Source organism: Cucurbita moschata, unplaced genomic scaffold (assembly GCF_002738365.1).
Source record: "Cucurbita moschata cultivar Rifu unplaced genomic scaffold, Cmos_1.0 Cmo_Scf00001, whole genome shotgun sequence".
NCBI classification, from domain to species: Eukaryota; Viridiplantae; Streptophyta; class Magnoliopsida; order Cucurbitales; family Cucurbitaceae; genus Cucurbita; species Cucurbita moschata.
Window position 1 is genome coordinate 10777968 of NW_019268517.1, and position 27987 is coordinate 10805954.

Genomic DNA, 27987 nt, shown 5'->3' on the forward strand with positions numbered 1-27987 from the left:
AAAAATATTCTTTAATACTACAAATTATAACTTTTAAAAAATTAAACAATCTATTTTCAAAATTTCTATTTTACCCTTCATCTCTCTCTTCCCGAGTTTTACGACTACTTTTTTCCTCTTTTTCTCTTTACCACTGCATGTTCGGTTCAACAGATATGAATATTAAATACTCGAGAGCTAAATGTTCGAAATTGCAGATATTTTGATAGATGCATGTAACGTTTATATTAAATTACGGAGAGTTGAAGTTGAAAATCTAAATATTTCACTTATTAACTCTGAGGTTAAGAAGATGATAATTTAAAGAGGTATTAATTAATTTTGAAAATTGAAATTTAATATAATTACTAAATAAAAATAATACTTACCTACTCTAACAATAATCTCATTATTTTCTCCCCTAAAAATCTTTTTTTCTTTGGTTTTATTTTTTCTCTAAGTTCATCCTCTAATAATAGAATTATTGAATTAAATAATAGTAAGATTATATCATATTATAATTATTAATACTCAACTAATATATGATAGAATTTTAGTCATATAAGTTCATCAAATATATTCCAAATATTTGAATCAATATTTTTTAATCTTTTTAATTTAAAGAAGCTTACTACCTTAATCAATTACTTAATATCAGCAATTTGACTAAAATAAAACGAGCTATAGGGTTTAAAAAGTTTTCGCAACGTCCTCCTCAAAACCTTGAGTCGTTTCATATTCATAAATGGTTATATGACGTAATATGTTATGTTTCGTTCTTGAATTTAGAAGCGAGAATTGTAGGCATTTAATGACATTGACATATGGCGAATATAAATATATTATAGTTTGATAACATTAGGGTAAGAATCTCGTGAATAGTCCTTATTATCGTAACTATTCGAGTTGATTATTTGCAAGAGTTTTATCCTCGAGACTAAACCTAAAGTTCGTTACGAATCATAAATTTAGTCATTGTATTATAAATATTATATAGTTACTCTTTCGAGAACGTGCATCGTGTGTAATCATATATATCAAAATTCGTCTCATAAACATGTCTATATGGCGGTAAAAACACAAATTTTATTGACATGAACTCGTTTTTCTAAAGTTCAAATTATCGTGCTCTTGATATGTTAGCATCGTGAATGATTGACAAGTGCATCAAATAAATTAATGGAAAAAAGAGGGAAAAAAAATTAGGTTTATGGAAAGTGTTTTAATTCCTAGAGAGAGAAGCTTTTTTGTTCTTGTTTTCTTTTCTTTTCATTCAATTCAATCCATTTTTTCCTCTCTCTCTTCAAACCGACTGATCATCTCTCTCTCTCTCTCATGAATCATCCAAATATGTGAGAACTGAAGCTTGTTGACGCCATTAATGGAGAATTACTGAAGAACTCTTCAACAAGAACAGCAAGAACAACAAGAACAAGAAGAAGAACAAGAGGAGAGAGAAAAAAGGTGTGAGCTTTAATGGCTTCCTCCAATATTAAAACCAGCTCCATCAGTGAAGAAGAAGAAGAAGCACGACAACTACTCCATCATCATCATCATCAACAACAACAACACCAACAACAACAACATCAGCTTTTGCAAACTCCAAACTTTGTCATCCCCAAAAATCCATCATCATTCAGCTTCCAAAATCAAGACTTTCATCATCATCAATTACCTTTCTCCATGAATCTCCCTTCCATCTCTCCAAATTTCATGTAATTCTTCATAAAAATTTAAACTTTTTTTAATTTTTTTTAATTTCTTTTACTGAATTTGTTTTGTTGATTCTTGTTCTCAGAAGCAAAGATGGAGGAGGTGATGATTTGGGAGAATTGGATCATGCCCTCTTTCTATATCTTGATGGACAAGAACCCTCCACAAACATCACCCAACAAGATCAAAGACGTATTTTTTTTCTCTTTTTCCGGTTTTTTTTTTTTTTTTTTGGTTGTTCTTGGGGTTTGTCTGAAGATTCTTCACACCAACAACATGGGTTTGTTCCAATTTGTTGAATTGATCTTCTGTGGTTGTACTTCTTTGACCACAACACACTCTTTGTTCCTCTCTCTCTCTCTCTCTCTCTCTCTCTCTCTCTTATGGGGTTTCAGCATATGTTTTATTCCTTTTGGCTCTTCCATTTCTTACCCTTTTCTCTTCTCAAACATCACATGCATTCAAACCCTTCTCTCCTCCTTAAATTTACCATAATTCATCGTTTTAGAACATCTTTCTGACGGTCAGTCGTTCGGTTTAAGCATTCTTTATAAGGGTGTATTTGTTTTTTTTTTGTTGCAGAGAGTACGGGGATGAGGCCGCCGACGTTGAACATCTTCCCGTCGCAGCCGATGCACGTCGACCCATTACCAGCAAAAGTAAATAAATGAGAAAAATTGCATCTTTTCTCCAAGTTGATGATTAGTTTTGATATTAAATGGATTAAGAAAAGAAGAAGAAGAAGAAGACATTTTTTTTTTTTCTTTTTTGAATTTGGGAGTATATGAAATTTGGATTTGGTGTTGTAGGCAAACACAGCATTGGTTAACCATGGTGATTCAAAGATCAAAGCATCAGAGCCATCCAAGGAGTTGGCCAACCAACGCAGCGGTGGAGCCACTCCATCCGGACCACCCCCAAACCCAAACCCAACTACAACAATCACCGAACCTCATGCCAAACCTCCAAAAGTAAACCTTTTTTTAATTAAATAATAACAAAATCACTTCTTAATTAACATTAAATTGAACCCTTTTTTCTTTGTCGCAGCGTGAGGCTAATAAGAAAGGGCTGACCTCAAGCTCAGAGCAAGAAGGACCCAAAACTCCAGACCCCAAGGTCTAAAAATCCCACCTTTTTCATTCTATACCTGTTTTTGAGCTCTTTCACCCTTAAAAATGGCTTCTTTTTGCGTCATTTTCAGACTCTTAGAAGGCTGGCTCAGAACCGAGAGGCTGCAAGAAAAAGCAGGCTAAGAAAAAAGGTCGTTTTTTTGCTTTCTTTCTCGTGTGTTGAGAAGTGTTGGAAGTGAGTCCCACCTTCACTAATTTAGGAAATGATATATTTCTCATGAGCCCAAAACCCAAAGTAAAGCCACCAGAGCATATGCTCAAAGTACACAAATATCATATCGTTGTATAGAGTCGTGATTCCTTCGATGCATTTTCAGGCCTATGTTCAGCAGTTGGAGCTGAGTAGGATTAAGCTGACGCAGCTGGAGCAAGAGCTACAAAGAGCAAGAACTCAGGTAATATATATATATATATATATATATATATATATATATATATTTGGAGTTTAATTCATTATTTTGTAATTTGATGTTATTGTTGGTGTTCATTAGGGTATGCTTGTGGGTGGCGGAGCAGCCATTTTAGGAGCTGACCAAGGACTTCCCCCCGGTTTCCATAACCTCAGCTCCGGTAACAATTCCTAATTATTAGTAATTACGTACGTTCACGATGGTATAATATTATCTTACTTATAAACCTTATACTCTCGTAGATGCTGCGGTGTTCGACATTGAGTATAGGCGGTGGCAGGAGGAGCACCACCGGCTGATGTGCGAGCTCCGAGCAGCTGTGCAGGAGCATTTACCGGAAAACGAGCTCCGATTATTTGTCGACAACTGCCTTGTCCACTACGACGAGGTTTTGAACTTGAAAATGATGGTGGCTAAGTCCGACGTCTTCCACCTCGTCTCCGGCATGTGGAAGACGCCGGCGGAGAGATGCTTCCTGTGGATGGGCGATTTTAGGCCATCTGAACTCCTTAAGGTACCTTTTCATTATTTTCTCTTAGGTTTTTCCTTCCTAATTTTCTTTCTTCACCAAAAAGAAACTAACATAATAATATCAACAATAATTATAATAATAATAATAAGTATTATTATAATAATAATAACAACATTATTATTATTTAACATTGGTATATTTTTTAAAATCTATTTCTCGACCATAAAACCCAAAAAAAGGGGTAAAATGATGGGACGGGAAGTGACAACGTTGAGTGTTTGGTTGTCGAGAAAATATCGGAAGTGTGAAGCAACAATAAATGACGAAAGGGTATTGAAANTATTATAATAATAATAACAACATTATTATTATTTAACATTGGTATATTTTTTAAAATCTATTTCTCGGGTCGAGAAATTATTCGACACGGTTGGAACGTTGTCACCAGCAACAGTATAGTATTAGATATATTGTTACTGGTGACAATGTTCCTACCCTGTCGAATAATTTCTCGACCATAAAACCCAAAAAAAGGGGTAAAATGATGGGACGGGAAGTGACAACGTTGAGTGTTTGGTTGTCGAGAAAATATCGGAAGTGTGAAGCAACAATAAATGACGAAAGGGTATTGAAATTTTGCATAATATGTAAGGATTAGGTAATGCAATGTAGAAAGGCAATACCTTTATACTACAAATTGGTTGTGTGTGTGACATAGAAATGAATGGAAATGGCAAGAATTGCATGGCTCTCTCTCTTTGTCTCTAAGAGTAAATGCTATTTTTGACCATAAAAATTAACCCCAACAGTTTGGTGTGTTTGTGTAGATAGTAATGGGTGAAATAGAGCCATTAACTGAGCATCAAATATTGAACATTTGTGGATTGCAACAATCCACACAAGAGAGCGAAGAGGCATTGTCTGAAGGCCTTGAAGCCCTTAACCAATCCTTATCAGACACCATCGCCGCTGATTCATTGAGCAACCCTCCCAATATGGCTAACTACATGGGCCAGATGACCTTAGCCATCAACAAGCTCTCGACCCTCGAAGGCTTTGTACGACAGGTACCCTCTCCTATCTCTCTTCACAATAGTACGATAGTGTCCACTTTGAATTGGGAAATGGGAAGTCCTACCCTTTTCCTGATCCAAAAGCAACTCTCGTTGTATCCCAAAGTGTTCATGTGGTTGGTTGGTTGGTTACTGGAATCTACGAATATGTCTATCTCTATTCTATTATTCGTTTTGTTCTTTATCTTCTTCCCGACACCTACCTTTCAAAACCTGACCCACCATACAATATCCAAAGATAAATCATTGAGCAACTAATAAATTATAAGTTTTTATAAAAGACGAATGAGATGTTAGGTTTGAGTTTTGTTTAGTAATATAATTTGTTGTTATTTGACTTTGTTTTGTTGTGATTGTAGGCAGATCATTTGAGACATCAAACCATTCATCGATTGCATCAAATGTTGACGACCCGACAAGCTGCACGATGTCTGCTAGCCATTGCGGAGTATTTTCATCGGCTTCGAGCTCTTAGTTCCTTGTGGTTAGCTCGACCGAGGCAGGATTGACTCGGAAGTATACCTTACGACAAAATCTTAACTTCTTCCCTTTTAGTTCTTGAAGCTCTCTCTAAGATATAGCTATAGAACATGAGATATAGATAAATAAAATAGTTGTTGATGAACCATTTTGTGTCACTAATTATAAATATACAAAGCAAATAGGTCTTTGATTCCTCAAGGATGGAAGAAAAGTCCAAAATAAAAACAACTCTAAGCAGCTTCCACACAATAATCAAAGAAATGTTGTTTTTATTTTCAAAGGAGCAGTTGCTGCTGTATAATAAACTAATAAACACTTGTCTTGGAGACATTTGGGAGTTGAATGGAGCAGATATATTATATTGAAGAGATTCGTAATTGATTTGAGAATAGGTTAGATTCGTTCATGTTTCGGCTAATCAATCGTATCCTATAGCATTGGAAATAATATTCTATATCGGATTTCTTCTTGCTTTTGTAACGGTAACTATTCCACGAGCAAATATTGTCTTTTTTGAATTTTCCTAGGTTTTTCCCTTTCCGATTCTCTTCAAAGTTGCAAATATTGTCTTCTTTTTTTGGGTTTTCTTAGATTTTTCACTTTGGGCTTCTTCTCAAATTTTTAAAATATTTTCTTTTTTTTTTATCTTTCTAGGTTCTTTTCTTTGGGCTCCTCACCGTTTTAAAATTTTGTTTTTTTTTTCTTTGTTTTCCTAAGTTTTTTACAGGTTTTTTCCTTTGAGCTTCTTCTCGAAATTTTTAAAACGTATCTCTTAGTGAGAAGTATACACACCCTATTTCGTTCTTCTCCCCAACCAATGTGAGATCTCACAATCCACCCCTCGAGGCTCAACGTCTTCGTTGGCACTCATTCCTTTCTCCAATCAATATGGGACCCTCCTCCCAATCCACCCCTACGGGGCTCAGCGTCTTTGCTGGTACACCGCCTCATGTTCAACCCCTTTGGGGCTCTGCCTTCTCGCTGGCACATTGCCTGATGTTTGGTTCTGACACCATTAGTAGTGGTTCAAGCACACTGTTAGCAAATCTTGTCTTCTTTGGACTTTTCCATTCGGACTTCCCAATTGAGAAGCCTGAAAGGAAAAATCCAAAGAAATAATATTGGCTAGTAGCGTGCTTATATAACACTCATGCTCTTACAAGAAAAATTGATACGAGCTTCACCGTGTCAAATAAACCACGAGTTGGGTCTGATTCGAGTGCGATCACACCATTGTTAAATAAATTACAACGAAAGATGCAGGCATTGCTTCTGAATAGAGTTGTCTAATGTTTATACCTATGAACGTGAAATTAGGAAAAGAGCGGACATCGCAGAATAGTATCATATCAGATTTACAGGTTGAATGATACAAATCCACAGAATAAGAAGAAAACAAGAAAGAAAGAAATAGGCAGCCATCTTTACATGTTTGGTGCAAAGCTTTCATGTCACAATGGCGATTCTTTCCATTCGAGTCTGTCGAGCCCATCAACAATCGCCCGACGAAACTCGTTATTGTGTAGAATGAAGGAAGACACATGACCACCAGTCACCCATCTTACTTCTGAACCAGGCCAAGCTTTCTGGAGCTCGAGCACAGAGTGTTTCGGAATGTAGCCATCGTCCTGAAACTCGAAAGTGTTTGAACTAAGCTTCAACGCGAAAAGTAGAGAACAAAATAGCAACAAACCGTGTCGTAAAGCAACACGAATACATCTCTCAGAGTTCAATCAAAATTAAGCTTTCAGAAGAATAATAAAACAGAGGGCAGGCCACAAAAGCTTACAAGAGAGTGCTCCAATTGTTAACCATCAATGACAAACAAATACTACAAGAATTAGTCACTAAACCCCACATGGTAAGTGTTGAAATGAAGCAAATTCAAGGCCTCTCTAATAGTTTCCAAACTAAATATTCCATAATAAGTCAAGAACCAAGCCTACAAAAGAAAACTTACAGCAAATACAAGCAACAAGATCACATATTATGAACTAAGCAGGAGTAACCGAACTCGATATATATGAATGGCATAAGACTCCATATCAGCACATTTAGAGATGCAAGGAAAGCAGAACACTTGAGAAATGTATTGGATGTAGTACAGCAGGATCAAGAACTTACAGTAGCTGCAACAAGTATGACAGCATTGGGATTTTTCGGGATCGGAAAGCGAGTGACATCTGTAAGAGAGAGTACATTCCGCATCCGTTCTCTAACCTCCTCAAGAGTCATGGCAGACTTCTGCAATGCAAGATCCTGTCTTAATGCTTCCCAAGCAGTTCCATGCTTTAAAATTCCCTCACAGAATGCCACAACAGCAGAGTGTGGAGAAAGAAAAGGAAACGTCGCAATCGGTGTAGGGTGTAGAGATCCAACCATTGCAGCATGTACTCCTCCTAAATTTCATAAATGGGTCCAACTTAGGAATTTGTTTCTGAAATGACTGCTTAAATGCAAACATATGCCAGATTTAAAATTTAAACTAGGCTCTCAAAGTAAGGATTTAATGCCAAAACTTTAATATGTAATGATTTAGTCCATGCAATTTAGTATGTACTAGTTTCATGATCACAAGGTATCTAGATTGAGGCATACCCATGCTAAGCCCACAAATACCCATCTTTCCAAACCCTGCCTCAGAGTCTAACCAATGTAAAAGGCTGCGAGCCTCTTCAATGGTTGCTCTTCCCAACAAAAGCAAGTCACTAACACACAAGAGTTTGGCACCAGATTGCAGCATGGGTCGTCGCTGACCATAGAAAGGACTGTAGTCGAATATGTGACACGAAATTAATGACTTAAAGTATTGCATAACATTATTAGTGACTTTAGTTTCATTTAACAGAGCAGGATAAAGCATACCTCTCAAGCACCATGGTTGCAATATTTTCCTTCAACAATGGCCCTCCAAGACGTAGTCGTCTTTCAAATGTATGGTCTCCAGTCCCTGCAAAATAATTGTTTGTGTAGGGTTATCATCTGACCTTTACAATAGAGAAGCACTTCATTCAGTCAATGAGATTGATACTCATTGAACAACGAACATATATACATGATCAGAAGAACAAAGAAAAAGAGAGATTCCAAAGAAACTATAATTCTAATTTTAAGTTTGAGAGGTGAAGATTTGAACCTTCGACCTTTTCTAGGACATATAACCAGTTAGCTATGCTCAAGTTGGTCTCTTAATCAAAGAGAACCATAATGTGTCAAAAACTTTCTCACCTAGAATTATCTACTAACTATGAGATCATGTTCTGTGAGTAGCAAACTGTGAGATCCCACATCAGTTAGAGAGGGGAACAAAACATTCTTTACAAGGGTGTGGAAACCAAAGGAAAAGCGCAAAGAGGACAATATACCTGAGCAGTAAACAAGATAAGTATTCACTAAAAACAAGATTGATATTATGTAAAGCATTACAAAACATGATACCTGCCAAATGAACAACACAAGACATCTTGTGGGTTGGCACAGATTTAGGCATGAGAAAAGCAACCCTTGCATTATGACTCTCGGGAGGCAATGCAGCAAGAAGCTGCTCATCACAAGGGGTCTTGAAAACCCCTTCTCTCAAACGAGCACTCTCATTCTCCCAAACCGTTCTCCAAATGGGTCTAATCAAACTGGGAGGCAAATTCTGGCCTACCATATCTGGGAACAACTGTTTGATCATCTTTTCAAGCAAATCCAGCTTCGAACCACCCCATCCCCTCGAGAAAAACGGTGGGCTGATTTTGGTTCTGTGCACAAATGCACCATACACATGGTCCAACACATAATGAAGCATTCCAAGATTAACAGTGACCATCGTAAGAAAACCCCAATAATTAACAGCACACCACGAATACCCAGAGACCTATCTAGTTTCAATTCACAAATCAATCAATCGGATAAGCTACTAAGATCCATGAAAACAATTCAAAGAAGAATATCAAAACAGTCCCTCATCAAGCGATTTGGATCTGAAAAATATAAACCCCCGATTAGATCTGAAGGAGTAATTGGAATCGAATGAACTTAGAAACCCAGATCGCGAAAAAACAGAATCGAAGCTGGATTAATCAAAGAAAAGAAGAAGGAAAACAAGGGGAAAGGGGTGTGATTCATAGAACAAAACCATAAATGGAAGGGCGGAAGGTTTGAAGGAAAGAAGACGGCGTTAAAGATGAAAATAAGAAGGATAAGATGAAGAAAACAAAAACAGCGGGCGGATTTGGGAGCCGCGAATATTTGCTTACTTTATCCAAAGATTCGAACTTTAATGACCTATCGCCGCTTCCCCGCTTTTGTTGCGCCTACAATTAAATTTCGAGAAAGATAAATCAAATTTTACTCCTCAATTTGTGGATGAAGTTGAAATCAAAATCACCAAAATTTATATTAACTAGATATTTAAAAGTAAATGATTAAAATAGAAGGAGAAATTTGAATTTCCATTTTTTTTTTTTAATGTCTAAAACAAAATGGTAGGAAAATATCTTGTGGAAGCGGCTGATCGAAGGCGCCTAATGTTTTACCTAGTTCTGCGAAGGTTGCTTAATTGGAACAGCTACTGTTCGAGAAGATTTGATCTTCGAGCAAACGCCTGGATGAAGCTACAGAACGAAACGAGTGGAAATTCAGAAGCAGCGTCTTCATTACAAATCCGACAAGGTAACATATGGATCATTGCCCTAATCTAATTCCGAAGCAATGCGTCTCAAGAAAGGGGCCTTGTGTTCGTGGCTCAAAATTAATCGCAAAGTTACCGTTGCAGGTATTCTTTCCTTTAATCCCATTTCTTGAATCTTATGCCATTTTTGGGGTTTGCTTTTGTTGTTTCTTTCTTCCACGTGCTCGGGTTTTTCTTCGAATTTTAAATCTCCTCCCCTCTTCGATTTGATCCTCTGCTGCTTGCCTTCTGTTGATCTTTCGCTGTTTGATTTTGTTCTTTCTCAAGCTTTGTTCAGGGTTTTCAGATTCTTGACCTTCGTGTTTTTCCTTGCTCAATGGTAATGGGGACTCTTATTATCTTCGTTCTAGTTCTTTTTCTTTTTCCCCTTTCCTTGTTCGTTGTTAATCTTCTTTTGGGTGTGTGCATTTATAGCCATCTGCTTGAACTTTGGTTTATATTTCAGTAACATAATGTGAATTCATATTGGCAGAGCATGAGCTATTGCAGCTGAAATGTAATTCTTAGTCATGGATATTTGTGATTTTAAGGCTGTTTATTGTACTGCATCATATTCTATATTACAAAAAAGAAACATGTTCATTTTGTAGTATTCCTGAACAAAGGTTTTGTTTAAGTGGATATGATTTTTGGACTGTATGTTAATGTTTTTGTAGACATCGAATCCGTTTTCGTTCTTGGTTTGGTTTGATCGTAGTTAGGAAGGTGGAAGGAGTCTAAATCAATGGACATTAATGAACCATCATCGATGGACGTTGCACATGACACACAATCAATTTGACTCAAGGTCCAGCACTAGTAGAAGTAGCGTATGTTAATGCTTTTGTAAACATCGATTTTTCGTTGACTCAGAGTAAGTATACATCCTTGTATTTATAGGAGGGCTTTCCTGTGACTAAGATCAAAACTGTTCAAGGAAATTAAAAAGGGGATATCATCAACAATTCCAACTTGGAAATTATTTGCTGAAGGAGTGTAATTAAATATACGAGAGGCATCCCTATCATATGATTAGGGGCTCCAACTCCACGATATATCGACACGTATACTTCATTGTTACTTTCAGCGAATTTAGATAGCTACTTCTTTGGCCATTGTAGCTATAGATGATATACCAGCATTGGTTTGTTCATGTTAAGCATCAGAGATAAAAGAAGGGCGTTCAAATTTTTTGGTCCAAATTATGGAATGCTTTCAATTTCTGACTTGTTTCCTCTTTCTTTGTTCTGTTAATTTCTCAGGCTACACCAGCATGCCTATTGGCTCAATAAGCGTTTGCACGAGGAATGTTGTCCCTCTGAACTTCCGTGTTCGATCACAGATGGGCAGCAACATTTGTACCGTGCTGTCTCGAAGGACATCGAACTCTTGCTGTTCCTATGGCATTTCAAGACCAAAGTGTTCGGATCAAACCATCTCCACAATGTCATCTTGTTCACCAAATACTAGCCAGAGATTTCAGGGAGGCTGTCTCAGTTATTGCTTCTCCAGACAGCCAATTGAGTTGAAGTCTTTTAAAGATTTGATTACAGATGAAGGGTTGTGTGGAAGAGGACTTGAAATTTCACTATCATGCAAAGGTATGAATATGAAACTCTCAATCCCCAATGATGATCAAATATAACATACGATGGCCAGAAAGATGTGCATCTGATGGCTTGTTATTCAACTTCTGAACCAGTCCATGCTGAAGCAGCTTGTGAGAAAGAGGATAATGAAGAAAATTCTGATTCTTCTCATGTCAAACTCTCTCATGGAAAAAAGGTTTACACCAAGTATTCTGTTATAGGTGAGCTTTGAAGCCTTCTACGTCTTCTTTTACGTTAAACGGTCAAATCGACAATTGATTGTAGCAAATTGTTTGTTCTGGGCAGGAATTCCCGGAGATGGACGATGTTTGTTCCGCTCGGTCGCTCATGGTGCTTGTTTACGATCTGGGAAACCAGCTCCAAGCCAGAACCTTCAGAGAGAGTTGGCAGATGAGTTGCGGACTAAAGTAAGTTCTATTAGTTTGTTTTTGAGAGAATACCATGGTGACAAGAATCCATATTTCAGACCAATTTCTTTTCAGGTTGCAGATGAGTTTATCAAAAGACGAGAGGAAACAGAATGGTGACTCTCTCTCTCTGTCTCTGTCTCTCTTAAAAAGAATGTTAAGTTTGTGAGGAACGTTCAGGAACTTATTAGATATTTTTAAAGTTTAAAGATCTATCAAAACACATTTTAAAGTCCAAGAACATTTTAGACACAAATTTAAAAGTTCAATGACTAAACTATCTCTACCGTATAGAACAAGATGAGGTTCAATAACATCCTGCCTGTGTTGACAATAGGTTCATTGAAGGCGATTTCGATTTGTACGTGTCTAATATGCGAAAACCACGCGTATGGGGAGGCGAGCCTGAGCTATTCATGGCTTCTCATATTCTTCAGTAAGCGCTTCCTCTCAATACTTGTTTCTCTACTGTGGTATATGAATGAATTGCTTGTTAAGATTGGAGGCTGTGGTTGCTGCTGCAGTGCACCTATCATAGTGTACATGTACGATAAAGCTTCTGGTGGGTTGATATCCATTGCCGAATATGGCGATGAATATGGCAAACAAAATCCCATCACAGTTCTGTACCATGGTTTTGGCCATTACGATGCTTTGCAAATTCCTGCACATCAAGGGGTCAGTATATCAAAACTTTAGTGTTCCTTAGTCAAATATTGTGAATTAATACACCCTATTTTATTCTATAAATAAATTTCAATTTCCATTTCAACGAGAATCCGTCATGTGACGTTACTGAATATCTTATATCTGATGTCAAAATAGGTTTAGTCATTTCGTTTCGACCCATGTCATAAATTTGTAAGTGGCTCTAGAGTAGACCATAGTGCTCTTGGTCGACGTATATGATAAAAGGTAGGCTTGGATTAGCATAACTGTGACACTTCGCATTAAAAAAACGGTGTTCTAGGCTACTTAGCCCTACGTCGAAACTAAGCCTAAGTCCAAACAAATATCTTAATAGGCCCGAACGACACCAAAATTAGATGGACAAAAATGTAGGCATAGGGGAGTGTAGCTGTATAGTATATATAGTCTGGGAGAGTGGACAAGTTTGGCAGAGATGACATAACTCACTATATTTTACTTATTTATATAAAAAAATTTAATTAAAATAAATAAATAAAACTTCAGTGTGGGCGGGCCCGTTACAACTGGTACTCCCTACATGTCGGCCCACTTCCTGGCCCACCACTTACCTTGACTAGTTGCCTCCCTTGGGCCCATTACCCTCTATTTCTTTCTTTTCCTTTTTTCTTTTTCATTTGTTTTATTTATTATTTATTATTGCTTATGCGTTGCCGAAATTCAAGGGGAAAAAGAATTACACCTTTTTTTTTTTTTTTTTTTTTGTTAATTTACGAATTAATCTATATGGTAAGTTTAAAAAAATAATTTTGATATTGCATCATTATTTTTTAAATAATTATTAGTGAAAATAATTTATCATAGACGTTGTAAGGTACATTAATTGGAGCAAATTAGTTGAGCTATTGACACCCAACAAGTAGATCTAACCCTAACCTAAAACCAGAGAAAAAGTCATGATGTAGGTTTGAGTGATTCGATTTGTGGAAGGTAGTACAATTTAACTTATCTCCGAACATTGTTCTACGATTATTAGGTTTACGTCGAAGCTAAACTTAAGTTTAAATAATAGTTTAGTACTTGTGATCCATCGGAATACTCAACTTTATTTATATATAGGGCTTCAACTCATGTTTTACCTTTTAGATTTATGGTTCCTCGTTATCGAGGTGCTCGTTGGTGTTGCATGAGTTAACTCGTCCAATGATGAGTATGGCACATAATCCAAGTAGTCACACGCCTCCGTAAATTAAAAAAAAATTATTAAAAATTAAGAGAAAGAAATTAAAAAAAAAAAAGAAAAAAAAAGGACAACACATAAATGAAAGATAGACGACATATCTCAGACAGCTTACTTTTATCTACTTCTACCTCAACTCCCCATATGTCACTATTTTTCACTTATTAATCATTGGTTTTTTTAATAAATATATAAAAGACTGGAACATGGGCCCACCCCTACTTTAGTCTACGTCTTCAGCTATGGGCCCATTGAAACTGGTCCTCCCAACATCTCGGCCCACCACTTCACACCACTTGTCGGACCTCGGGCCCAATAGCCTCTGCTCTTTTTATTTAATGTATGGTTATTTAATAAGGAATTAATAAAATGAAATAAATGTTTTTGGGAAAATTTATAAAAACCATCCTTCAGTTATAAGGTTATTATCTTTCAATTTTATTAATCATCCATAAATAATATAAAATGTGGGCCCAAAAAGGAGAAGTGGGCCCATAAGGATGAAGTGGGCCCTTAGAATGGGCTAATGGGCCTAAAAACGGACGACATTTCATTATTATTTAAAGCGGAAGTCTTTGTACTCTGTTTGGCCGCTGCTTCCCTATCCTCACAAATACGTACCCAACCAAATTCAATTACATATTATTATTATTATTATTATTCAAACTATTTTCTTATTTATATTTTTAAAAAAAAAATAGAGAAAATAAAAGGTTGCATTAAATTAGGATGAGAAAATTAAAAAAATATTGTTGGTAATATTATTATTTTGTTAGTTTAATTTTTTGGTGGGAGCCACTTGAAATGATGACTACAGCTCATTTGATAGTGCCATCCCATCCCACACTATCTCACATCTCTTTCAAATTCTCCATCAATATAAAATTTTCATTTTTTTTTAAATTCAATAAATAATTATTTAAAATATCATTTTAGCAACCGTATTTCATAAAATAAAATTTAATATAATATTTCATCAAATAAATTTAATATAACATTAAAATATCATCATTAATTAATTAAAATGTTTCACATTTCATAACGTGCTATCACGAAGAGTTAAATTATTTAAATAAAAACAAAGGCACGTGGGATTTAGCCACAAACAACCCTCGACCAGTTTTCACTTATGTGGGTGAATCTAGGTTGATAAAGGTTTGAGTATAAATAAGATGCGGGCACATGATCTCTAATGCACAGCCCAAAAGAGAATACCTAACGTTTTGCTTATAATTTGAAGGACTCGATCACCAACCTAGTATATCAAGTAAAAGATGATTTTATAAAAGGACTCTGAAGGTTGTTTATACACTTAACTTGTATTGTTTACCTTGATCGAGGTTCTGCTAATGCTGCCCCTCCTCTTCCCCTCGTGAAACGATTCTGTAGCAGTGTTGAGAAGCCATCTGACAATGGAGTGAAATAACTTGATTGATAAAGAGAATAACGCTCATTTTCTTTTTAGTGGAGGGGATACTTAGTTAAGTAGCAATTTCAATTATTTGTAAGGATTAACTATATAAACCGAAATTAGGATTTGACATTATGCATAACATCTAAATTATTCTCTTTCATCCTCTCTCGTCTCGTCCGTTAACTTAAAATCAAAACCTAAAACGCTCTATCTTTTCCACTCCAAATCAGCCGATGAAAATTACCATCCTCCCCTTATCCAAAACAAATCTCATTACAAAAATTTCATCTCGTTTGATCCATAGAAAAAATGTAATCCAAAAGTAAGTGGCTAAAAATAGAGAGAAAAAGAGATGAAATATATAAATAAAAAAAGGGACAAAAAATTGTGTTGGTGGTCCATCCGAGAGTCTATATCATCAGAGGAAGAACTGTAGAGGGTAAAATCCGTAGAAACCATTTTCTCTCTGCTTCTTTTTCTCTCATCTTTGTAAACAAAACTCCGTTTTGCGTATAATTATGCACTCCAAGTTGAACGGTACCATCAAGCAACGTTGCTTTCGCCATACTTCAAATGGGTTCCAGAAGTAATCTCGACTGATTATTAAGAGGAAGAAGAAGGTAGATTGGCTGCCATTGAAGATAGTTTCCTTTTCCTTCATTCCCCTCCATTTCCCCTCTGATTGATCGATTAGCTCTGTAATCCCACATTTGAGGAGCTGGGTTTTGCTCCGAATTTGGTGAAGGTGAAGGGGAATTTGTGAAGTTGTTGTTACTGTAAATGGAGATTGAAGTGGGGACTGTTGGTGGATCCAGTCCCATCGGGCGTCAGTTCAATTACACTGGACTTGAATCGCATCAATTCTGTGAAGAAATTCAGGGGTTGATGACGATTCCGTCGGAAAATGCTAGCTCCTTCACCGCGCTTCTTGAACTTCCGGCAACGCAGGCTTTAGAGCTTCTCCACTCGCCGGATTCCGCGGAGGTTAAGAAGGATGATTCCGTTCACTACCGTGTCAAAGACGTTCCGAAACCCTACTTCAGTGCCTTAAATTGCAATTTGACCTTCCCGACGAACTCGCCTCTAAACGAACACGACGCCAAATTCTCTGTCGTGGCTGAAGAACACTCGCCGGAGACGACGAGTTCAGTGCCGTTGAATTCGAGCGTCAGTTTGGAGAAAGTGAAGAACGAGCCCACCATTGAAACCGATTCGAACCCTAATCACTTGTATCCGAAAATCTCCGACCCGACGGTGGAGAACAACACGAATCAGAGATCGGTGAAGAGGAAGGAGCGCGAGAAAAAGGTAACCGATAATAAAAAATTTCAAAAGAACAAAAACAAAGAAACCTAGGGCTTTGATTTCTACATCAATTTCCATGTCTGAATTTCAATCAATTACAATCTTTAACCAATTCAGGGAAAAGGGTCATCAAAGAAGAGCAAGAACGAGAGCCAGGAAGATGCAGAGAAGCTCCCGTACGTTCATGTCCGAGCCGGCCGTGGTCAAGCGACAGACAAACATAGCCTAGCAGAGCGAGTAATTTTCTTAATTAATCAGTACTTAAGATCTGATTATCAAATTTAGTCTGATTAACTGTGCTGAATTAACACTTCATTCCCTTTTGGTTTGAAAAGGCAAGGAGAGAGAAAATCAATGCTCGGATGAAGCTACTTCAAGAACTGGTCCCTGGATGCAATAAGGTCAGTAGTCTTCGTAGTTATGCAGTCTTTATCATAATTAAATGTTCTTTGATTCAATCTGTGGAGCTTTATTATGATTTCTCTCTAATTGTCTGCCAAAAAGTGGAATTATGGTTCTTGGATTATGAACTTTAATAACGGTTCTTGTCATTGTCACCTTTTCTGTAATAAAGTGGTTGCTTTTGAGCCAAGGGAAGTGCCCAGTAGGTCTTTTTCTTCATCTTTCCTTTCTTACCTTCTCTCGACCATCTCTCGAGAATCTGAATTCTACCCATGTGAGCTTAGTTCAATGGTAATTGACATATACTCTCGATCAAAAGGTCAAAAATTCGAATTCCGGGAAGATGGAGTTAGATGTTATTTGTTTATTTTGGTTCGGGAAGAGCTCAAATGAGTAAAAGTTCGCAGTCAACTTTATCGTGTATTCTACTCGCACGATGTTCGCTTAATATTTCTTATATTCATAGAGATTGCTTGAAATCTCAGCAATTTTCACTTTGATTGGCTGGGAAATTTAGTTCCAAAGGAATGCAAGCTGGACTTACCTTGAAGGAGTTGGGGGAATCAGAAGGGGTCCCATATGCTTGTTGGGTTGTTGGTACTCATTTGAGGGTCCATGCTATTTTCCATCTATTTTAAGTTAGGCATCCATCATAAACTGGATGCAAATATGGGATGACAGAACAGCAACTTCCTCACCTAACTTCTCGAGGACGTGGAAAATGTGAGCGTTTTTAGAAAAAGATATGCATCCCAGAGTTGTGAATAGCCACGATAGAGTGAGTCGAAGAATTACGAGACGTTTTGAAATAAACAGATTGAGACTGACCCCGACTCGTTTGTAATGTACCGTGTAGTTTAATGAACATTATAGTCTTATGAAGATTCAGTAGTTGAGAGAGGAAGATTAGATGTCGTCGTTAAGCACTGAACTGTTCTTTTTCTATTCATATCAAATGTAATGAAGTAGTCTGCAAGTTAGAAACTGAGTTCTTTATTTGTCTTCTTCCTTCCTCTGTGTCTCTGTAGATCTCAGGTACAGCTCTAGTGTTGGATGAAATCATCAACCATGTACAATCGCTGCAGCGTCAAGTGGAGGTCAGAATCTTACTTAAACGTTTTGAGATTCGTTCTGGAATGATACGTATATGATACGACTGGGTAGATAGAAATGTATAAGCTCGACAAGAATACGTATATGTACCTTGTTTTATGTATGTCAGCTCCTGGAGTTGTTCTTTTCGGTGGCTCTATCGATGATTGTTCGGACTAGCTTGCGTGTTCCTCGATTCAAAATAGGAGAGAGAGAGAGAGAGAGAGAGAGAGAGAGAGAGAGCCAATATGCATAATTTTCAGTAGTTATTTTCTTTTTATATATCAACCAACTTGTGTTGAACTTGCTGTGTTGCAGTTCTTGTCAATGAGGCTTGCAGCCGTTAACCCCAGAGTTGATTTCAACATTGATAGCATATTGGCTGCAGAAGTAAGTATATCAGCGCATCTGCTTCTTTTTCTTTGTCAACTTTCTGTGAACTAGCGACTGAGATTTAACGTCGTGTTATCGTTTACTGAAATCTCAGAACGAACCCGTACACGAAAGCAACCTTCCAACCATGGTTACGCCATTGATGTGGTCAGAAATCTCCCCAAGTGGAAGCAGACAACAATATCAACAGCAATGGCATTTTGATGCAGCAGTAGTTAACCAGCTAGCCGGGGCGAGGGACGAGCATAACCTTCATACTTTCAGCACTCCTGAAAACTCTCTTTTAAGTTACGACTCTTCAGCAAATTCAGGTATACAACTCTTACTCTATGACCTTATTTTGTAATACACTGACCAATTTAACTATGTATGAAACAGCAACCGTACGCTCAAAATCAGTTGAAGATGGAGGCGCGAAGGCAGCATTATATTTTAGTTGTAGGTAGCAGCAGTGTATATAGGGGGAAATATATTAATAGTGATAGGAGTAAGCAGAGAAGTAGAGAATCTGCCTCCACGTTCAACTGGGTGTTCAAGGGGAAGAAGACGACGAAGAAGACGACGAAGAAGACGAAGCCGGGAGGAATTTGATTTGGTATCTAAATTTTTAATGTGTATACTAATTTGGAGGCTGCTTTGATTGAAGCCAATACTCAAGACTGTCAGACTAAAATTCTACTGATTGTTATTGCTACTCTTTCTCCCATCTTTGTTGTTCCCAATATTCAGATGAAGAACACACAACTTGATGATATCAAAACCGAACGCCATCGATTCAACTAAGAATTTCTTCGGTGATCTTAATGAAATCTAACGTAATCCATTATCCGCCCACCAAGTATGGACCGGAGTGTTTTTCTTTAAAAGAAGAATTCTAATAAAATAATAATATAACTAAAAGGGAAACGAAAAATCAGAATCAAGAGATGAAGATGAATCAACGTCCAATGGCAATTCTATTCTTTTTCTTCTCTCTCATCATCCTTTCACACTGCGTTGTTCCCTCAATCAGACTTCCCGGCGGATCAACCTCTTTCTCCGTCACCGACTTCGGAGCCATCGGCGATGGAGTCCACTACGACACTGCAGCGATTCAGTCCGCTATTAACAACTGCCCCTCGCCGGTCCGCTGCTACGTTATATTTCCGCCGGGTACCTACCTGACCGCGACGATATGGCTTCAATCCGGCGTCGTATTGGACATCCAACCTGGCGCCACCGTGCTGGCCGGAACGAGGATGGAGGACTATCCCATGGATTCGTCGAGGTGGTACGCGGTGGTGGCGGAGAACGCGAGCGATGTTGAGATCACCGGCGGAGGCGTGGTGGATGGGCAGGGGCTGAAATTCGTGGAGAAGTTCGATAAGAGGAAGAACGTGATGGTGAGTTGGAACAAGACCGGGGCGTGCTATGGCGATGAGTGCAGGCCGGATCTGATTGGGTTCATCGGGTCGAAGAATGTTAGGGTTTCGAATGTTAGTTTGAATCAGCCTGCTCACTGGTGGTGCGTGCGACACTCTCCCTCCCTCTCTCTTACATAATTACTGCATTTCTCTAAGTGAAATTTGATGCAGCTTGCACCTGGTTCGATGCGAGAACACAATCATCGAAGATGTTTCAATTTATGGAGATTTCGATACACCAAACAACGACGGGATTGATATTGAAGACTCCAATAATACCTTCATTACAAGGTGCAGAATCGACACCGGAGATGATGCAATCTGCCCCAAAACATCTAATGGCCCTGTCTTCAACTTAACTGCCACTAACTGCTGGATTAGAACCAAATCTTCTGCCATCAAGCTGGGTAGCGCCAGTTGGTTCAATTTCACCCGAATGCTCTTCGACAACATCACCATTGTCGATTCTCATCGAGGTCTGGGGTTCCAGCTGCGCGATGGAGGTCAGTTTTTCATTCCCTTCTTAGTTGTGATGCTCAAACTTCAGTCTTTTTGGAGACATTATATATAAACAGTTTTCTGCTTTTTAGAACAAGATTTCAACTTTTTAGAAGTGGGGTTAGAGCAAAATACAGAAATTCAGACAAATGAAACCTATTTTTATATTACCAACTTGAAGATAACTCGATTAGTTTAGACAATTTCTCAACCAAAAGGTCGAAATGGTTTGAATCTCCACTCCTTTCCTATCCCATTAAGAAATTCTGTCTTCATATTCTCCTGTAGGAAGTGCAAATGACATTACATTCTCAAACATGAACATAAGTACAAGATATTATGATCCTTCATGGTGGGGAAGAGCAGAGCCAATTTACGTTACGACTTGCCCTAGAGATCCAGGCTCGAAGGAGGGTTCAATCTCAAACATAAACTTCATAAACATCACAGCAACCTCCGAAAACGGGGTTTTCTTGTCGGGATCGAAATCCGGAGTTCTGAGTAATCTGAGATTCAACAACGTGAAGTTGACCTACAAAAGATGGACAAAATATGGTGGTGGTATAGCAGACTACAGACCGGGTTGCCAAGGCTTTGTTAAACATGGGATGGCAGGTATGATTATGGAGCACATTGAAGGATTGAGTTTCGAAAATGTTGATATGAAATGGTCTGATGATGATGATGGATCATTACAGTGGAACAATCCTTTGGATTTCAGACCATCAACTGTGAGTAACATCTCTTTCTTCAACTTTCATTCAGGTTATTTAAGAGAATGAAAGCTTGTGGTTTATTTGAATCCTGAAAGTGTATCTTCTTTTCTTTCTGTAAGAATGTGTATAGAATAATTGTACTCTGCATTTAAGAGGTTGCTATATAGTGGTTTGTTGAAGACTTTGATTATTTGAATTCTTCATTTGTTGCAAATGGTTAAGAACAACCATCATGGAAACCATTGTGTCAACATTTCTAAAGTCATTCAGTAGCACAGAGCTAAAACGTTTGTACAGAATCTAACAATTGATCAAGCAATTTACCAATCATAGATGAGAGACTTACTTCCTCTTCCTCTTGGATTTTTTGGACGACTTTCTGCTCTCTAGCTTCTTCTGGGCAGCCTCGAATTCTTCCTCAGTCGGTTCTGACAAATCGCCTCCCCCATATTTAGAAACCAAAGATGAGAACATGGAATTGAATCGATCTTTCCTCTCATTCCTTCTCTGAGATATTACTGCATAGAGATCTGTTTCTGACTCTTTATTGGATCTGTCAACAAATCGAAGCATTTAGTAATCTCTTCGGTCCAAGATGACGAGATTTGACTGATATAAAAGTCGAAGTACCATCATCGAAGTTGTAGAAAGTGATAAAACACAGTGAAAACTTACTTCACCCTCTTCCTCACAGGGCTGGTAGGTTGCTTTGTTTCGGATATTTTCCGTGCCCATTTCTCGTAGGCCTTCGTTACTTTCAGTTCCCCTAACGCAAGGAAGAAAGGATAACATTAGCATCATCACGTCGAAGGGGGTTGCAAAGAAATGTACTAGAAGTATCAACAAAACAAATCCTAGAATGAGTAGCAATAGCAACCTTAGAGCAGCAATATAAGAGAAGGCTAGGTGACATAGCCATCAATATAAAAGCAAGATGAATGCTCACCATTAGCTATAGCCTCATCCAAAACATCCTTGAATCTGTGCGAATCAAGCTTGGGATCGGAACAAAGCATAGAACAGAACATCCTGTGGAAGAAGAAACTTAAGAATGCAACTTGGTAAATGCACATAAAAACAGGACAGTTATGAGACACTCTCATTACCTGTTCATATTCCCCTTTAATTTCTTAAACAAATCAATCAAATCCTTCTTCTCTGATTCAGATCCTCTGTAATTTGCTTCAAATTCATCTATGTCAGCTTCAGTGACCTACCATTAACCATACATAGTTACAAACTAATTCCATTGATATTATAAAGGTATTGATCTTTCTACTTGGTGAAAGTGAAACCTTTTTGTACATCGTTCTGAAAAACTCATGAAGATTCCGAACAACGTCCCCTGCAAGGTCCTGATGTGAAAAGAATCCAGAAAGGCATCAGATTGCAATTCTTTAACACTAAGTCTAATAGTAAGTTGAATACTCAATTGTACGTTCCGAAGTGTCCTGTAAATGAACCAATACGATGCGTACTTATGCATCGATCTACTATTCAAGTCCTCATGCGATATCAGTAGACTACAAATGTCTAAAAGTATAAGTTAGGTGAGTACTTACAGCATCATCAATGCAGCCTGTTTGATCATAAACTGCACGCTTCTCCTCATCCCCAAGAATGGACATAACCTTTTGCAACTGCTGAAATTTCTCTATGGCTTCCTGAAGGGATGAAAGTAAAAAGTAAACAACTATAGATAACTTCAAACAAATGATTACAAAATAGAGCAAAAATCAATTTAAAAACACTGAATTAAATTTTGCAGATGTAAAATTAGCATTCATCACCTCATCTCCAGGGTTCTTATCAGGATGCAGACGAAGCGCCAACTTATAGTATGCCTTCTTGATTTCCTGCTGAGAAGCTGTCCTCTCCACTCCAAGAACCTACAACCATTATTATATACCAAATTTAGGAAGTGAAGGAACCACACACTATAGGGATGCAGTTAATTCCTATGTTGTTTCATCGCTACATTCAGAACAATAAAAACAATTCAAGACCACTGCTAACAATATTGTCCGCTTTAGTTCATAACGTATCGTCGTCAGTCTCACGATTTTAAAACGACACCCTTATAAGTAATGCTTCGTTCTACTCTCTGACTGATGTGGGATCTCACACGATTGCAACTCATTATCAAAATCCCGGTGTTCGAACAACTATCAGTAAAGTGACAAAGGAGAAGGCTAAAATTTGTGTAAGATATAGTGTTTATTCATAAGGCTAAAAGAAATCTGGGATCCTCTCCTGTTTCATTGATATGGGCAGCTGAATTTCTTCACTCCTACAGAACCAGAGAGCTAACAAGGTATTGCAGAACAAGATTTGAAGAAAAAACGCAGAAAAAGAACAAACGCCATCAATTGATCGGATTAGCTCTGTTCTTGTCTCAAAATCGGCGAATTCCCACCAAATGTAAAGAAACGCTAGAAATTTGAGTATTAACAACGATTTCCACCTTATAAAATTGAAGGATTCAAAACTAACAACCCAAGCAAAAGCTACACATCATAAGACAAGAAATTCCACCATAAGCCGTAAATAATGAAGCACGAAAACGCCACTCGACTCCATTTTTAGGGCAAAAGAATGTCGAGATAAAATGGTGTGTCAATCCACAAATCATCCATAACATAAAAGACACACGCCGTACCTCGTAGAGGCTGTTCTGAGTGGTGTAAGATTCACTCGGAGTTTCAACTTGCTCTTCCTCCTCTTCTTCCGTAGGAACCCTAGATTTCTTCTTCTTCGCCATAGAAATTCAAGGAGAAGGTCAAGTGAAAACAAGAATCGCAGAGCCTGAGTAGTATATGATCCGATCCGATCCGATCCGATGAAGAACACAATGGGTGTTTGCAAGATCGAGTTTTTTTATTTTCAGTCGCCGAAAGTTTCTTGTTTGCTGATTTTAGCCTTCTCCATTTCCCGCGCGACGATCTTTACAAGTGGCGTACCGTTAACAGAATTGTACTTTTGATATTAACCGCTCATTTCGTTTGAATGGCTCGTGATTATCTGATCTTAATTAAATTTTGCAATAACATGAGAAGTCTTGCCAAATGAGAGTATTTTGTATGTAGATCAAAATATGAATAAATGAGAATCAAGTCCAAAAGAATTCTTTGATCGAGGTCTTCATTCTTTTGTGCGATCTCCATGTATGATCTGTTATGTAACATACTTAAAAATGGGATCTTTAGTTCCCATTAGCTATCCACGTTTGGTACATCTGGTATCCATTTGGTAAACACCTTGATTTCGAGCTATTGGAGATTATTTTGCCCGTAGACACCCCAACTTGTTTCAACCTCCAAGTGAATGAGAACGCTAATGGATTCAATAGGTTCAGAAAAATCTCGAAGTTGAGAATCTCGTCGTAAGATTTCAGTTTTGATGTCTTGCTACAGCACCACGGTGTTCCAATCTAGGAGTTAAATATTGATCTTGAACTGTTCTTCACCTTCTTTGAATCATAGGCTACTTCAGTTCATGTGTTCTGGCCTGCAGCATAGTTGCAATCTTAGTAGTAGCAGAGATGAGAAGTCATTCCTATTTCTAACTTGGAAGCTTTTACCAGTAATCTCCACAAGAACATATTCCCCCAACTATATTATGGAACCGGTTTTTGTCCCTTAGGATTATCGTTCTTGCGTAAAGCTTCGACACAAATTTGGCAAAACTATGGCAATCGACGCAAACTCGGAGGTTTTTTATGACTCGGATCGTTGCTCCTTCAGGAGCAGCAATCAACCAAAATGCCATAGCTAGCTTTTCACTGTGGCCTAGAAGTACCTTCTCTTTCTGTTCTTCATCCACATCATACAACACACAACTCAAGTTAGGAACATAACCCTCTTCCTTGAATTTAATGGCTAATTCTTTCACCTTCCTCGCCACCTCCTCCCTTCTTGGATGAGTGTGATCACTTGCATGGAACGTATGAACAATCTGATCAAGCTCTACCCAACTGCGACCTGGCTCCTTTATCACAGCTTTCTCTTGCATCAGGTCCCTTATATTTCTCATATCTTCCCATTTGCCTGCAGAAGCATGCAAATTTGAGAGAATAACATAGTTACCTGCATTCTCAGGCTCTATTTCTAGAAGCTTCTGACCCACAATTATGCCGATGTCGACGTTCGAGTGGACTCGACACGAACCTAACAGCGATCCCCAAATAGCAGCCGTTGGCACATAAGGCATCTTTCTTATAAAATCAAAAGCCTCTTCTATTCTGCCAACACGTCCAAGTAAATCAACAACACAACCATAATGCTCAATATCTGGTTCAATCCCATCCTTTCCATCAGCCATGTTGTAAAATATTTCAAGCCCCTTATGTTCTAGTTGTCCATGACTACAACCAGATAAAACAGCCAAATACGTGATGCTGTCAGGTTTAACTTTATTTTCTTCTCTCATCAATTTAAAAAGTTCGAGCACCTCTCCCCCCATGCCATGTTTACTATATCCAACGAGCATCGCATTCCATGATATACAAGTTCTCTCAGACATGTGATCGAAAATCCTCCTAGCGTAGCAGACGTTACCGCATTTTGAGTACATATCGATTAGAGAATTCAGGAGAACCACATTCAAAGACTGTCCAGACCGAAGGACATGGTTGTGGACCTGCTTGCCATGATTTAGCGCAGCAAGTCCGGATAGAGCAGTTAAGACACTAGCATAAGTTACATAATTTGAATGCATTCCTTCACTTTGGAGCTGACGGAATAGCTTCAATGCTTCTACATCAAGACCCATTTGAGCATAGCCAGAGATGATAGCAGTACACACAACGACATCTCGTTCGGGCAAGCTTTGGAAAACTCCATGAGCTTCATGGACTCTCCCAGACTTTGCATACATATCAAGAAGTGAACTTCCAACAAACATATGGGACTCATAGTTTCTTTTAATGACGATGGAATGAATTTGTCTACCAATTTGAAATCCCAAACTACCTATGCAAGAAGTAAGTATGGTAGCAAAAGTGAACTCGTTTGGTTCTGTACCTGAAAAAATGACCTTTTTTATCATTAACATGTTAAATGTGATTCGAGACAATAGGGTAAGTTAATCAATATGCAATTCTTTAATTTCTAAGATTCATCCCAATAATATTCCTAATCTGTCATTAAAATTCTAGAAGAGGGAGTTCAATCTTTTTGGGGCCCCTCGAGTAACAGAGTATCCGTAGAAACTCTCTTAATCCATAAAACAAAAGTACAAAAAGCCAAATCTAAAGGAAAGGAAACCAGATTATACATCTCACAATAGAACGGGAAAAAGAAATGAGTACCTGATCTTAACATTGCCACAAAGAGATTCAAGGCTTGAGAGGCAAACCCTCTCTGCGAATAAGCCGAAATCATCGCGGTCCAAGAAACCACATTTCTGAGGGGCATTTCATCGAACACTTCCCGTGCATCACCCAAACAATCGCACTTGTTGTACAACACAATCAGCCTCGTCCTGAGGTAAACCGGAGGCAAATAACAAGTTTTGATCATATGGGCATGAACTCTTTGGCCTTCTCTAATAGCCCTTTGGCTAACGCATTGGTTCAAGATCGTATCGTAACCTTCGAACTTCATTTCAGAGCCCAAAATTGCCATTTGCAGCAATGCTTCATTCAATTGGCCATTGGAACACAGTGTTTTCAAGTTGGATGATGGAGAAATAGATATTCGGCGGGAGAATGTGTAGATGGGAGAGAGTAATAGATCTTTGACATGAAAGTACAAACAGAAGCTCCGCAGCAGCATATTCAAGTTGCTTAAACTCAAAGAAGATATATATATATTTATATATCTCAGTCTTGTTTTTAATTTATTTGGAAACCCTTCTAAATTTCTTAATTTCTTATACTATGATGTTGTAGAAATTACCGACCTATCAAAATATATTTAATTGAATGTTATGATATTATCTATCAAAATATATTTAATTGAAACGAGATCTAATTAAGATAATTATGGAAGAAATTTGAGGAATAAATATATAATTGAAGAATTTTTTTGTTGTTAAATAATCAACCAAAACCCTTTTAACAAGTTTCTCTGTTTCCATGTTACACAATCTCCCTTCATTGCTCCCTAAGGGCCCTCCTATTCTTTCCTCATTCCCTCAACTTTTTACAAGTAGTATGCAAACAAGGATGCAACAGAAGCGCCAATGAAGGCTCCAACAGCAGGCACAGCAGCAGCAGCCGCATCAGAGGAGGGGCCAGGGGCCAGAGCTGGGGCTTCAGTGGAGGCCACAACGGCGGTCACGGTGGCAGCAGCGAAGAGGAGGGCGCAGGTAAGCTTGTTGATGGCCATGGCGATGAGGGGTAGATGAAAAGAGGGAAAGAAAAGGGTATGTTATTAAAAGAGAAAGAGAGACCCGCCTGGATAAGCAGATGGGATCTTCTTTGTTTTGCAAGATGAATGCTTGAGATCTGAGCAGGTCTGAGGAAAATGGGAGATGGGGGAAGTGTTTTATAGTTGCTTGTTTGCTCATATTTTTAGGCTAAAATGGTTGGAGAAAAAAAGGGAGAGATTTTGGTGGTGGCCATTCATTTGTTTGTTGCATCTCATACAAATAGCCTATAATTGGTTATTGCCAAATATTATTGCAATTTAAAAGCTATTCTCATGCCTTTTTTTTTTTTTTTCTTTGAAAATAAGTTTCATGAAATAAATTTTATAAAAAAAATAATTAGGATATTTAGTCTGAGCCCAAACTCACCACTAGGTTCCGGTTGGTATGAAAATCTTATAGTTCACTCTCTTGTAGCTGGCATATAGACTCTACCTCTTGTACCATGCCCAAATCTCATAATTCAACTTCATAATTTTAAAACGTGCTCGTTTCCCTGTAAGGAATATTTTGTTCTACTTGTAAAGAATATTTCATTCATTTTAGAATCTAGATAACATTCTAAAATAT

The 27987-nt window shown here is 37.9% G+C and overlaps 6 protein-coding genes and 1 pseudogene across 7 annotated transcripts; 4 read left to right on the forward strand and 3 right to left on the reverse strand.

Annotated features, from left to right (window-relative positions):
• The first annotated feature begins 1261 nt into the window (after positions 1-1261).
• Positions 1262-13731, forward strand: LOC111437771 (bZIP transcription factor TGA10-like). 2 transcript variants are annotated; one of them, XM_023075929.1, is made up of 12 exons: positions 1262-1694; positions 1778-1884; positions 2275-2351; positions 2502-2663; positions 2743-2811; positions 2897-2956; positions 3143-3220; positions 3317-3395; positions 3478-3749; positions 4535-4774; positions 5140-5330; positions 13713-13731. In XM_023075929.1, the coding sequence occupies exons 1-11, from the start codon at positions 1456-1458 to the stop codon at positions 5287-5289; spliced, it is 1533 nt and encodes a 510-aa protein (XP_022931697.1). In that variant the 5' UTR covers positions 1262-1455; the 3' UTR covers positions 5290-5330; positions 13713-13731. The 2 variants fall into 2 exon arrangements, with proteins under 2 accessions (XP_022931697.1, XP_022931638.1); XM_023075870.1 differs by lacking the exon at positions 13713-13731 and having other exon boundaries at positions 5140-5461.
• LOC111438135 (protein ABHD18) lies at positions 6450-9904 on the reverse strand. The gene is made up of 6 exons (XM_023076116.1): positions 9823-9904; positions 8702-9564; positions 8129-8213; positions 7862-8031; positions 7388-7662; positions 6450-6891 (listed from the first exon to the last, which is right to left on the reverse strand). Exons 2-6 carry the CDS (start codon positions 9075-9077, stop codon positions 6715-6717), a joined length of 1083 nt encoding a protein of 360 aa, XP_022931884.1. The 5' UTR covers positions 9078-9564; positions 9823-9904; the 3' UTR covers positions 6450-6714.
• Positions 9812-12866, forward strand: LOC111438225 (annotated as a pseudogene).
• A 1931-nt stretch (positions 13732-15662) lies between the features above and the next one.
• LOC111438040 (transcription factor bHLH48-like) lies at positions 15663-19134 on the forward strand. The gene is made up of 7 exons (XM_023076029.1): positions 15663-16547; positions 16662-16781; positions 16880-16945; positions 17975-18043; positions 18357-18428; positions 18526-18742; positions 18810-19134. The coding sequence occupies exons 1-7, from the start codon at positions 16020-16022 to the stop codon at positions 18875-18877; spliced, it is 1140 nt and encodes a 379-aa protein (XP_022931797.1). The 5' UTR covers positions 15663-16019; the 3' UTR covers positions 18878-19134.
• Positions 19135-19226: 92 nt separating this feature from the next.
• LOC111437911 (exo-poly-alpha-D-galacturonosidase) lies at positions 19227-21244 on the forward strand. Its single transcript, XM_023075979.1, has 3 exons — positions 19227-19935; positions 20006-20337; positions 20621-21244. The coding sequence occupies exons 1-3, from the start codon at positions 19358-19360 to the stop codon at positions 21112-21114; spliced, it is 1404 nt and encodes a 467-aa protein (XP_022931747.1). The 5' UTR covers positions 19227-19357; the 3' UTR covers positions 21115-21244.
• Positions 21231-23985, reverse strand: LOC111438345 (chaperone protein dnaJ 6-like). The gene is made up of 8 exons (XM_023076271.1): positions 23708-23985; positions 22839-22937; positions 22611-22712; positions 22344-22403; positions 22155-22261; positions 21995-22077; positions 21724-21814; positions 21231-21601 (listed from the first exon to the last, which is right to left on the reverse strand). Exons 1-8 carry the CDS (start codon positions 23807-23809, stop codon positions 21391-21393), a joined length of 855 nt encoding a protein of 284 aa, XP_022932039.1. The 5' UTR covers positions 23810-23985; the 3' UTR covers positions 21231-21390.
• Positions 23986-24075: 90 nt separating this feature from the next.
• On the reverse strand, positions 24076-26822 carry LOC111437677 (putative pentatricopeptide repeat-containing protein At3g13770, mitochondrial). Its single transcript, XM_023075788.1, has 2 exons — positions 26357-26822; positions 24076-26069 (listed from the first exon to the last, which is right to left on the reverse strand). Exons 1-2 carry the CDS (start codon positions 26820-26822, stop codon positions 24625-24627), a joined length of 1911 nt encoding a protein of 636 aa, XP_022931556.1. The 3' UTR covers positions 24076-24624.
• Positions 26823-27987: the final 1165 nt, after the last annotated feature.

Coding starts and splice junctions, on each gene's coding strand:
- LOC111437771 (XM_023075929.1), top strand. CDS start 1,456: ATGGCTTCCTCCAATATTAAAACCAGCTCCATCAGTGAAGAAGAAGAA. Junction 1,885..2,274: donor CACCCAACAAGATCAAAGAC/GTATTTTTTTTC, acceptor TTTTTGTTGCAG/AGAGTACGGGGATGAGGCCG. Junction 3,396..3,477: donor TTTCCATAACCTCAGCTCCG/GTAACAATTCCT, acceptor ATACTCTCGTAG/ATGCTGCGGTGTTCGACATT.
- LOC111438135 (XM_023076116.1), bottom strand. CDS start 9,077: ATGGTCACTGTTAATCTTGGAATGCTTCATTATGTGTTGGACCATGTG. Junction 8,032..8,128: donor GCAACCATGGTGCTTGAGAG/GTATGCTTTATC, acceptor ATTCGACTACAG/TCCTTTCTATGGTCAGCGAC. Junction 6,892..7,387: donor TCATACTTGTTGCAGCTACT/GTAAGTTCTTGA, acceptor TTCGAGTTTCAG/GACGATGGCTACATTCCGAA.
- LOC111438040 (XM_023076029.1), top strand. CDS start 16,020: ATGGAGATTGAAGTGGGGACTGTTGGTGGATCCAGTCCCATCGGGCGT. Junction 16,548..16,661: donor GGAAGGAGCGCGAGAAAAAG/GTAACCGATAAT, acceptor TAACCAATTCAG/GGAAAAGGGTCATCAAAGAA. Junction 18,743..18,809: donor CGACTCTTCAGCAAATTCAG/GTATACAACTCT, acceptor TGTATGAAACAG/CAACCGTACGCTCAAAATCA.
- LOC111437911 (XM_023075979.1), top strand. CDS start 19,358: ATGAAGATGAATCAACGTCCAATGGCAATTCTATTCTTTTTCTTCTCT. Junction 19,936..20,005: donor AATCAGCCTGCTCACTGGTG/GTGCGTGCGACA, acceptor AATTTGATGCAG/CTTGCACCTGGTTCGATGCG. Junction 20,338..20,620: donor GTTCCAGCTGCGCGATGGAG/GTCAGTTTTTCA, acceptor ATTCTCCTGTAG/GAAGTGCAAATGACATTACA.
- LOC111438345 (XM_023076271.1), bottom strand. CDS start 23,809: ATGGCGAAGAAGAAGAAATCTAGGGTTCCTACGGAAGAAGAGGAGGAA. Junction 22,713..22,838: donor ATAAGAACCCTGGAGATGAG/GTGATGAATGCT, acceptor TCATCCCTTCAG/GAAGCCATAGAGAAATTTCA. Junction 22,404..22,610: donor CAGGCTGCATTGATGATGCT/GTAAGTACTCAC, acceptor TTTTCACATCAG/GACCTTGCAGGGGACGTTGT.
- LOC111437677 (XM_023075788.1), bottom strand. CDS start 26,822: ATGCTGCTGCGGAGCTTCTGTTTGTACTTTCATGTCAAAGATCTATTA. Junction 26,070..26,356: donor TGTGGCAATGTTAAGATCAG/GTACTCATTTCT, acceptor TCATTTTTTCAG/GTACAGAACCAAACGAGTTC.